The 12342-nt window shown below is 37.5% G+C and overlaps 1 protein-coding gene across 6 annotated transcripts in view; it reads right to left on the reverse strand.

Annotated features, from left to right (window-relative positions):
- Window positions 1–12342, reverse strand: part of NFIB (nuclear factor I B) — a 177630-nt gene that overhangs the window by 52560 nt on the left and 112728 nt on the right. For all 6 annotated transcript variants that reach the window (XM_083884002.1, XM_083884001.1, XM_083884000.1 and 3 more), the window contains exon 6: window positions 10699–10817. In XM_083884002.1, coding sequence (XP_083740128.1) covers window positions 10699–10817 — 119 coding nt within the window. The remainder of the gene's footprint in view (window positions 1–10698; window positions 10818–12342) is intronic.

Consider the following 12342-nt stretch of genomic DNA (forward strand, 5'->3'; position numbering starts at 1 on the left):
GAAAGAAAGCTTACAGTGAACTTCCCAGGAAATGGAAGGGGTCCTGCACCCTAGGCATGATAAGACCCTTTTTCTTTACCTTGCCCAGAGCCAAAAGTAATTTGTTAGAGGCACCTCTCTTTGAAACGTTGAACCGACAGAGAAGGGAGATAAGGCGAGAGCTACCTGTAGCTGGAGGCAACCAAAAATGGGGGGAGGAGGAGTGGCCCGTGGAAAGAATCATTAAGTATTATGGGCCAGCCACCTGGGTGAACGATGGTAGTTGGGGATATCGGATGCCCATTTACCTCCTGAATAGGCTGATACGGCTGCAGGCGGTAGTAGAGGTGGTTTCAAACCACGCCTCGGATGCCTTGGAACTCCTGGCCAAACAACATTCACAGATGAGGGCTTTTGTGTACCAAAATCGGCTTGCCCTGGATTATCTATTGGCAGAGGAAGGAGGGGTTTGCGGCAGATTTAATGAATCAGAATGCTGCATTGAGATCGATGACTACGGGGAAACAATCAAAGGACTAGCCCAAGAAATTAAAAAGGTGGCTCATGTGCCGGTCCAGAAATGGAATTCGATCCTTCAGGCTTCATGGTGGGATCAGCTATTCGGACAAGGGGAATGGTGGAAGAAAGTAGTGTTTTTCATAACCTGCTCCATTGCAGGCATCATTTTCCTCCCGTGTTTGATCCCCTGTTTCATCCGACTGATTCATTCAGTCGTCCAAGGGATGCAGATAGCCTCCCTTCCCATAGACCCAGAGGCAGCACAAGGGAAAACGGAGTCCAAGATAATGAAGCTTGAGGAGGAAAAGGGGAAAGGGAGAGCTGCAGCAGCCCTGATGAGATTTGAAGAGGGTCAGAAACTTCAACCAGGTGATGAATCCTCACAGGAGGACTGGGAAGAGTGTGATCTCAATTGGAGTTGAGGTCAAAATAAATAGAGGAGACAAATTTTTAATTTGATGAATTATTAGGCGGGGGACTGTGATAAATTTGGTGTAAAAATTCGTGTATAAAATAATAATCCAATGTATAATAAGAATGATGTTAATAAAATGTAAAGTCCAGTAGGTAGCAAACCGTTCCCCCCCAGCCTGCACGGCTTCAGTTGCGAAACAGGACAAGGATCATCAGACTGGACAAAGACGCTAGCCAGCCCCGATAAGAATCGCATCCTTTCCAATGCAAGGAGAATTCCTTCTTGACGACGATGCAGATTTCATCAACGCCCTGGCACAATATGCATACTGAAATCAACATAAGACTGACTGGCACAATTGGCATAAGAAAAGACCTTCCCAGAATGGATCAACGGGACTTGGCAGATCCGAGAAGGCCATCGAAAAGAAATTCAGACTATTCGGCCCACCCTGGACACCTGGACTGCCTCAGGGCAGAAAAATCCTATAAAACGGTGGACTGAGGACTGTTCGGCGTGGATTTGGGCATCTTGTATCCTGGTGTGCAGACCCCTATCCACCCGGCGCAGTGCTGCTATTTTCCTATTTTGTGGTTTTCTCTTTTTGTTGATGATCGATATCGTGTTATTAATAAATTGTTTCTTTGTTAATCCGATATTTGCCATTGCATTTATAACACTATCCACATCTCATTTCAAAAAATGGCTGGCTGCAGTACAGGACATACAGACCTAATCCCATAACTCGTTTGACAGTATCATGCAACTGCCATACTGAAGAGACTGTGTCCATGTAAATTTAAAGCTATTCCCACCAAGATTAGGCTGAAACCATGGCATGCTGTCCTGCAAAAGCTGTGGGCAGCACTTCTTCATTCTCATCCTTTAGATTCACCTCACCTCTTCCCACCAGGAAGTAACAGTAAAACTCACAGGAGAGGTTTGTAATAATCAGCATGACTATGTTACCACACCTGTACTGTTTCCTCTGAGGAAAAACATCACTTTTTTTCCCAAACATTGATCTTCTAGCATAAAGTTGGCCAGCCTTCCTCACCTTTCCTCACCCTCATCTCGTACCAGAAACACTGTTCTTCTATGACAGCCCGAAGCTGCAGGTGACATCATGGACATCATTGGGATCTGAAATACTGTTGAAAGGAGGTGAGAATGTCTCCACCCCTTTCACAGTGACCCACAATGACCAGCTGCACCTCTGCAGCCTCTCCTGTCTCATATCTTTCTACAGCTGCAGACTCTGTTTGTCCAAACACTTCTGTACCAGCACAGCCTGTCAGATGTCATATGGGAAGCACTTGGGACTAACACAGAGCTCAGTGGGGTAGCTACCTATTAAACATAGAGCACACACTGCAAGTAATAAGGCTGACTTTGGAAATAGACATAAAAGGAATCAGACCAAAAATACTGTGTTACTATAACAAACATATATACCATCATTAAGAAAGCCACTGCCATAAAAAACCCCTAAGCCGCTCCAGTGTATTTCAGGCAGTGGATCACTTTTTTGTTTATCTTTACACTTCAGAAATAGACTGAGCCATTTCATCATTTATGAATCATTGTTAAGAGGAAGATAGATAGATAGATAGATAGATAGATAGATAGATAGATAGATAGATAGATATAGACCTGTACACAGCAGTGATAGAAGAATATTGCAAGAAGAATGAAAAAAGTGTTCCTAAAAACCAAAACAAATTATAAAGACTTTGGAGTACATTTTAGTCATTTATTAAGTTATCCTATGGAAAGTCATCTAGACTTCAAGGAAAAACGTACAGCTGTAACATTTCATTGGAGTTCAGACTCCAAGGACCTTGGCCAGAAAATAAAATCAATACTGTAACCATAGCTGCCAAAGTCACAAAAGTATTTCCAGTTTCTAGTGCAATAAGATTAAAGGACTATTTGTGATAAAATAATGTGAAGGATTTTTTTGATTTAGAAGCATTCAGATTATAAAATCTCTTTTTTATGACTACTACAGTCTATACTGGCAACAGTTAATGATATTTTAAGAGGTCTGCCACATTAATTGTTGATCCATGCAGGAAATGGTTTTGAATGGAGACAAAATCATTACGTCAGACAGAAATATACTACTTTGATCAAGTTTTATACAGATGGTTTGAAAGCAGTAAAAAAGTACCTTTCAAATATATCTATGTACAAAAACAGAAAAAAAGAACGTTTGAATGAAGAGAAGTGCCCAAAAAATTACAATACCTCTTCTTTCCATAAATGAAGATCCTCTACATCATATATGTTAAATTATGCAAATTTACACATACGCTACAAATTTTAAAAAGAGGTGAGGTGATCAGTTTCAAAATACTAAATCACTTATTCAGCAAAATTGGAGTAAGAAAATTACATATAATAGCTCCTGGGAAAATCTTGCATTAAGACATTAATTTTATCACTAATTTTAATCAAAGGATATCTACCATCCAGATAATAGGATGTTGCCATAATATAAAATTCATCACAGGAAAATGGCCATGAATACAAGAAAAATATTCTTTTGCATTAACATCTTTCATTGATCAATATGGAGACCTTGAGCATATTCAACTCACTAACCATACACAGAAAACATTAAGTAACAGGTCTTTCCACAATATATTTGTCCAAACAAAAGACAAAGAACCTGTGATGAGATTTTTTACAGTGATTTTATTGAGCAAATAACGGTCACTTCCACGAACGCAAAAAAAGCAAACCTTTTTTTCATGCTTCCTATTGCATCTCCAAATGTCTTTGTTTTTCTGGTTTTATTTCTAAACATTTTGCTACTCTTCATTCAGTCAGAAACTTAAGTGTTCACGGGCTGAAGGAAAGGTCAGGTCCTTGCTCCACCCAGAACAGAAACTTCCTCATCTGCAATTCTGAATACTTGAAGATACTCATGAACAAGTTTTAAATTTGTCGAAATCTATTTTAAAAAGAGATAAAATCTTTGCTGCTTTATTTTTTGAAGAGAACATAAACTTAACATCACTTTCCATAATGCAAGATGTCAATTTTCCAGATGTACAAGCAATTTATTCAGGTAAAATTTTTCCCATTCTGTTCATGGTATGTTTTTCTTTCTCTGTATTTTCATTAAATAAGCATTTGGGAGATCCTTCACCTATTTTTCTGTACTTAGTGCCTTTCAAGCTTTAAGTGTTATTTCATCTTTATAAAAATAATGTTTAACTTATTTCAGGTACCAGCAGCTTTTCTTGCAAAACTGCCACTACAGAAAACAAAAATAAACTGATTTCCTATTGATCTTGGATTTGTTTATAGTATCCCAAGATTTAACCTTATTTTTAACAAGTAGACAAAATTCATTCACTGAACTCTGCCAACATCTTTTTCTGCAATGAGGAAGAACAAGGAAAACTCAAATTGTCCCTTCAGGTAACTCTTCCCTGTTAAGGCTATTGTTTGTTACTTTTATGTCATTTCCAGCATCACAGCAGCCAACAGGCCCACAGAAGCCATGGCTAAGAATTTACTCTGGAAATACATTTTGAGAAGTTAGTCTTGGTGAAAAATCTCTCTCATTTTAAAATGTGAAGTTATGAAAATTTATCGAGTGGCAGCATTTGACTACAGTGTTGAAAATCCCATCATACTAGTCAAAAACCCTGAAAATTAGATCTATTATATAGAGATACACAGATATGAAATGCATGTTTATGCATGTGTATACATTTTCTGAAGAGTATTTTGAAATACTAAAATATACAAAGGTAGAAGTAACAAGCTACTAACAAGATACAAATTGCTTTCAAACATACTTTGACATAGAAAGGTTTTGAGAATTCGGACTAAGCCAAAAACACAGAATGGCATTTAACAGGTATTCAACAAGGTGAACCTTTGGAAGCTGAATTTATCTGTTAGATGGAGAGTGCATTTCTAAAGTATCAGCCCTCAGAAGGAGTACCAGGAGCTGGAAAAAATCCTGAACCTTGTCCAAGAGAGGACACCAAAAAGCCAAGGTGCTACCATTCTCAATTCCTGGACCATATTAACTATTTCCTCTTTTAGTTCCCTCACTTCAGAAACGAGAACATCCATCCTTGACAGTTGATGAAAAGAAGAGCCAAGTAAGAAACATCCATCAGGAAGGACCCCAATGGGGAAGGAGTTTCCAGAGGATGGGGAGAAAGAAAAAGGGGGCAAGTGTCCAGAAGAAGAGTATCCAACAAATGGTGTCAGGACCTCAGAAGTGGAGGGTCCAACATTCTCTGGCCAAACAACAAGTGAAGGCAGTCCAGCTGTTTCAGTTTTAATGGAATGATGGTATCTTGGTTCTTGACTGTTGTTAGAGGTGGGTGAGGTGTAAGAGAATGAACATGATGAAGAGACTGTAAAATTAAAATTCACTTCATTGTATACTGATATTCAGTATTTCCAGACATCTGACTACTATGGACATCCCCATGAATCTCTCCACTTTTGTCATGAACAGTGTGCACTGATGACAACTGTTTTATTTCCAATGTGCACAGTGTTTTAACACTATAACAGTAAAACAGATATCAAGGAGAAATACAGAAATTGTCTGCAATTATATTAATAAACTTTGTTAAGCCAGCTTTCAGTAAGGAGGCCATAGATGCACACATACTGTCCTTCTCTTTCTGCTATTCCTGTTTTCTTACAAGTTAAGAAAAAGCACCCGATTTACTTAGCAGTTAGTAAATCAAAATGTTCACCAACAGTTATTAGCCTATTAAATTCTAAATACTCTCTAGCCACTGCACTAGTCACTAGAGACTTTTTAGAGTTTTACTAACTTCCTCTTCCAAATTGTGAGGGGAAATTTTTTTTACTGCATAAAATTTCTAAATTTCTAAAACACTCCTCAATTTTACTCAGGCAGAAACTTACATCTATTTCACAAAACCTTACTAGTGCAGGAACTCAAAATTTTGTTTAATATGGAAACATAGTAAAGAATTCAGTAATAGCAACCTGGAGAAAGGAAGACTGGAAGAGATCTACCACAAATTACTTATTAGACATAGATATATTTCTAAATGATGGAGGTGTAAGACATGATCCAGACATTATTGCAGTTATTAAGGCATCCAGTTGGAAGAAACAAGGCACAAGAGAGAAAAAAAATCTTGCACAATATCTGACAGAAGACACAGCAATTAAAATCCTATTTGTCACATTAGGGCTCTACTTCTAAGTAATGCACCATTCTCAGAGATGGCTTTTCCCTTTCTGGGACTGTAGGATTTTTGGAGGATAGTCAGTTGCTTGAAAGGCTAATGGCAAAATTCTTGGGAGAAATCTCAGCAGTTATAAACCTGTATATTTGCTCTGCCAGAAAATCTCAAATCTGTTTCAAAAAAATCACACAAATAGAAGCATATTTTAAGCATTTCAACATAGCAAAAATAATGGCACAAACTACAGAAGCTTCCCACATGGACTGGATGTCTCCAAAATAAAAAACAACACTGTCATTCCATGGTATTTTTTTAATCTGTTTTTGAAACAGTTACACATACCCTTGTGGTTACATATATTTTTAAAATAGTCACAAACTTTTTGAAAGACGGTGCAGTAAACCTCCAGGACAGAACCACGGCTTCGTAAGATTTTCTTTTCTTCTACAAGGATTAAAAATTCAACTTCAATAAATGGAAAAAAATTAAAAGTTCTTTTTAATGTTCATTTTGGCTAACTAGAGGGGCATTATATTTTTTATATCAGATTGTTAACATAGCTCTTTGTCTATTTATTTCCTACCAAGTATATGCCATTTATAATGTTACTATTTTTAAGATATGCTTGCTTATTTCTGCCCAGAGTCACATCTTCAAAGAGACAGCTCCCCCAAAACAGACTATAAAGCACAACATCTGGAAATCTTATCAAAACACTTTTGGAAGTACTATGACAGGAAGGCAGTTAATGGCAAAAGGACAGTCTGGAATTTTACAACTAAAAGCAGAGTCTGGTATGAGCAATATTTTACTGTAACTAGTCCAGATTTCCTTTTCTTAGTTTCACAAATGGCTGAAAGTCTCATCCTGGCTACATCGCAAGTACTCCTGTAATCATGTCCCTGACCCTCATGATGCATGCCTGCAAAATCACAACAAAATCACTCCTCTCCTAAAGTCTTCTTACCTACTAAACAATGATATTTGTTTTTCAAAGCAATGGAAAGTTGATCTAACCTGTTTCAGCTGACTACAAATTTTTCCTCTGTCTAATTTTTAATCTCAGTATATTTCTATGTTTTCCATTAATTTCTGTCTCATTCTCTCTATCAAAACTTTTAGAATACCCCTCAGACACCTAGGAAACTGCTGAATATTTTATTCAAATGAGTTTCAGATGTCATTGTTTAATCACAACTATCCAGTTCCAAACTACCACACTCATGATATTTCTGTCACTTGAGAAATTGTTAAATAAAGATGTGAAAAGCCTCAATGATGAGAGTCTTTCAAAACTATGTAATTTAAATTCCTATGAAAATAATTTACATTTAGATATGGTGATGAAGAAATTAAATCTATTTCACCTCAGAAGTTAGAAACCTCTCTCTGTCAGTTCAAAACTGATACAATGAAACTGAAATCAACAATGGTATTATTTTAGTATCAACACTATTTCTGATGTTGTCTCTCTTAGAAAACTTAAAATTGCACCAGAGGGGTAAAGAAGCTATTTATCCATAAACATAATATCCAGAGACATATTTATTTGTAGGCACTTTTAAATTGTTTGCATTTTTGATGTCGATGACCTGTGGATACTGCCTGAAGAAGCAGGGCCTGTTGTGACTACATGAGCATTCCTTGTTGACTCTCGATAAATAGAAATGTGACCTCAAAAGGCTTATTTTTTTTTTCATTTATCCCTAACCTCATATAGCACACAGATTTACATAGAAGATAGGGAAGCAATACAAGTCAGATCTCTAGCATAGAAACCACTTCCAAAATTTGTTTATATTATCTTTGTGTTTGCAGGCATATGGAAACAGAAAATAGGTTTTCATAAATAAGATATAATGACAAAACATCTGCATCTGAATGGAGCTTTTACACAAATACATATAAGTAATAGAATCATCATAGAGTGACGATTCTATTATATTTCCACATATCCAGAGCTGGAAAGGACCCACAAGGATGACCAAAGTCCTACTCCTGGCCCTGCACAGGGCAGCCTCAAGAGCCATGTGTGTGTGAGTTCTGCCCAAATGCTTCTTGAACTCTGTCAGTCTGGAGTCGAGTCCACTTCCCTGAGGAGCCTATTCCAACCACCCTGTGCATGAAGAACTTGATTCTAATATCTAAACTAAATCTGTCCTGACAGAGCTTCATGCCACTCCTTTAGGTAATACCACTGGTCACTGGAGAGATGACATCAGTGCCATGAAGATGATACCAAGATCTAACAAACTAGAAGCAGAACAAATATGCCAGGAGCTGCCCCACACCACTTCGCACTGAGCCCAGGCACCAAGGGCAGGCATTGCAGTTGCTACTTATGGAGTTTCTGCAGCAGCACGATAACCTCAGAAAGTGATCAGAGGCACACAATTTTTAGGGGCCAAAGACTTCTACTTCCCCAGTGCAACTGTTTTCACACTGGACAATGGTGTATCTGTGCCTCTGCAGGAATGGAAGACCATCTTCAGGATGGAAAAAACAGTTTAGTAGTGACTTAAAGGCAATGTCTTTGACAGGGATCTGGTAAAATTTCACTAAGTCCATTAGTGCTGGAGGAGAGGATATTCAGGGAGGCATGTAAACTCCAGGAAGAAAAAGTAAAACACACTTATTTAAGTATATCTTCTTTATTCTTTCTTCCTCATATTGGAGTTCCCTGGTTTACGGAACATATTAAAAGCCGTTTCACTCCAGAAGTCTAGCTATCTAAGGACACAGAAATTAAGTAATGGTTCATTGTAAATACACTCAAGCTATTTAAATCATAACATTGTTCACTACTGATAATTGTAACGTGAAGTTCATACAAAACATGAACAAATCCAGTGTTCATGGAAAATAATTATTTGCAGGTAGAACGTTCAAAACCGAAAATGAGATACTTGAGAACTATAGAGATCATCTCTGAAAGGCTCTGTCATCAGCACCTGCACTCAGGAATCTATAAGGCAGTCCACTTCCCAGAAGCCCTTACAGCTCACACAGTAGAACAAAACTTCATTTCAAAATGGGGATACGTGAGAGAGGAAGAACGAGCTGTTTTCCCTACAACTATAAAGTAATTTATCTAGAAAGTAAAAAAATTATGTGAAGTATGATTCAGTCCTCCATAAAAAATTTTAATAAGGTTTCACAGCAAAAGAAAGAAAAATATTTTGCATAAGGAGGAAGATTCTGGGTGGCAGATCTCCTATTTACTGTTCTTAAGTTAGGTTATGCAAAACCACAGGCAATCCTCCTTTTAAAAAATTGAATTGCTTTTAGAAAAGTTAATGCTTCAAACAGTCAAAAATAAGTATCAGAGCCTCCACGAGCAAGGGAGTACCAAAGAAATTAGGAAGAAAAAACTAGTTAACATTGAGAAGAATAGCCTAATGGTAAGAACACATTAAAGAAGGTAGGCAAAAGTAGATTAAAAGAAGACTGACGATAATGGAAATGTGAAAGTAAAAGGCAGCTAAAAGAAATACTAGCCACATGCTTCCTTGCACATGGAGATGACAGAGAAATTTTAGCAGGGAAAAGAAAGAGTTGGGGTTTTTGTTTGTTTGTTTTTTTTTATTGTTGGGGGTTTTTTAAGCTTTAAAACAATATAAAAATGAGGTAAGACTGAAGGGTCATTCAATTGCTGAAGAACTGAGAGCAATGATCAGCAATGGATGTGAAAACTGAGGGCAAATATTGAAAGATTTGCAAAGGAAGCAATTGCATATCTTTTGCTCTATTTCTCTTTTACATACTATGCTTTACATGTCACAGTCTCTTGAGACAGCTGCAGTACTTCAGCCACAGGATCCATTAACCAACATTGTTCAAATGTATGATTTTAAACACATTCTCACATAACAAAGGGGAGGGAAAAGACTGCACTGGCATATAGGTTTATAAAGCATCAAGATAACATGAGAGAGACTTATGACAATTAATTTCACTCTTTTGACAGCCACAACTTTCTTCTCCACATAAGCATGTTTTTTGCTTTGGATAACCCAGAACATACCACCACTTACCAATCTCCTCAGCCTTCAGAGAGAGTCCCACAGAGCTAAATGTGGGCTCTTCAGAAAGAGCCTATTGGATCTACTCTGAGTCACACCGTAGAGACTAAATGTCCATGTCATGGTAATACAGAAACGATGTAATCTTATGTTGACTAAACCACCACTAAGGAGATGTTTGATTTTTGTTTGAAAGCACTGGATTCCAAATTCTAATGGGATGATCACAGCATAGATAATATCAATTACCTCATTTGCCACATTAAACAATAAGGCAGTCACCAGATAGAAATTATTATTATTATTATTATTATTATTATTATCATCATCATCATCATCATCATCATTATCATTATCATTAACAATATTTATTGTGGTTGTTTATACAATATCCTGTTGGCTGTTGGTTTTAAATACATTTACAAAACCAGCAAATACATACACCATACAGAGAAAGAGATTCTTCTGAAAAGCCATTGCTATATTGCAGCAATAGAATGGCAGTGATTTATTGTATATTTGATCATAATTCAAGGTAAAATAGTCCCATGTTACTCACCTTGATCTCTTTCATGCCATGTCCTACCTCCTGCAGCTGGTGAATTTGGAGAAGGGTAGAAGTCTCCTGTTGGGCTTGGCTCCATATTTTCATCTATGGAGATTGTTTTGGGTCTTTTGCTGTTGAAGAATTGTGAGATTTGTCAGTGAATATAATATTCATCTAGTAGTGATACATAAACTGTCTGGATCTCTACAAACATTTTAATAGAGAATAATTCAGGTTAAAAACAACAACAAAAAAAAAATCTGGATATTACTGCCTACATAAACTTGCACAGGCAATGTTAATAATATGTGATGCAGGTATGCGCTTGAGTTATTCACGACTTAATATTTCAAAGATGGCGTCAATGGGTAATATAAAAGTCCACAGCATTTCACTGAACAACCAAGAAACCAGTTCCTGTAGCATACCAAAGAAAGATTGTGTCATGAAAGTACTAAATGCTATGCAGAAAACCTGAAGTGTAGCAAATCACTAGAAAGTGTCACCAATGAGGCCGAGGTAGAATGGGAACTTTTGTAAATGGGTTGAGGAAAAAATGTATTTTACTGTATTTCATCAGGTCAATCTTACAAGCTTTTCAAAGAGGGCTAGCCTGAAACAAACACTTTCATTTTTGACTAGTTTAATTAAAAACAACAAAAAGCCCTTATTTCAAGTCACACCATATAAAATGAGGCAGAACTTCAATATGATGGAGGAAAGTGAAGTTTCTTCATAGCGATATATACTGAAGCCGTTATACTGACTGCCAAAGAAAACCAGAATAAAGGTTTTAATGGTGTATTATTATTATTATTATTATTATTACTGCTAATACGACTGTTAATACTACTGCTAATACTACTGGCTAATACTTCTACTGCCATTATAATTATAACTGCTACACTGTGATAATTAATCCATCTATTTTAACAAATCCATCCATTTCTAAAATGTATTTGGCATACTGCCACACTGAAAATATGATGGAATGAAATATGGGAACACGAGCAAAATAATTCAAAGAAACCAAGTGCTGGTGGAAGCCCCCTGATAGTCCTGTTAAACCCTGTCCCATTATGCAGATACTTCCTGACCCACTGGGGTGCAGAAACATGGGGAAATGACAGCTCCTAAAGTTCTTGTGATTTCATGGTATAGCAGACAGTTTCAGAAAACCAAGGAGCCCTAGGAGTCTGACAGATAATAAAATATCTGGGAGTCAGGAGGAGGGCATAGCAGGTTCTCTGCATGGACCCACCTTCTGCTCCCAAAGAAGAAAATGGGACTGTTTCTCAGAGATGGGAAAAGAGATCATCTTGAACTAGGACGAAGTCGATCCCTCAGATTAAATCATCCGTAGCAGGCAAAGGGAGACTCTGAGAAAAATTAAACTGCAACTATCTCACATGCTCCTCCTTCTTTCCACTCTGTTGGGAAACACCCCCTGGAAGAGCAAGGCAGGAAACACACTTGCATGAACTGGGCTGTTGGGGATGAAACTATCTTGCTGTCTTTGTATACTAGTTCTAACACCTTTTGTGGAGGAAATAGTATCTGTCCAAACATATCTTGCGAGATGGAGGCCCAAGAGGGAGCCTTGAAAGACAGTCTTTCTGCCCACAACCACCCTGAGCACTGCCAGCATATTCCCAA

The sequence above is a fragment of the Zosterops lateralis genome, assembly GCF_965231275.1.
Source record: "Zosterops lateralis genome assembly, chromosome: Z".
NCBI classification, from domain to species: Eukaryota; Metazoa; Chordata; class Aves; order Passeriformes; family Zosteropidae; genus Zosterops; species Zosterops lateralis.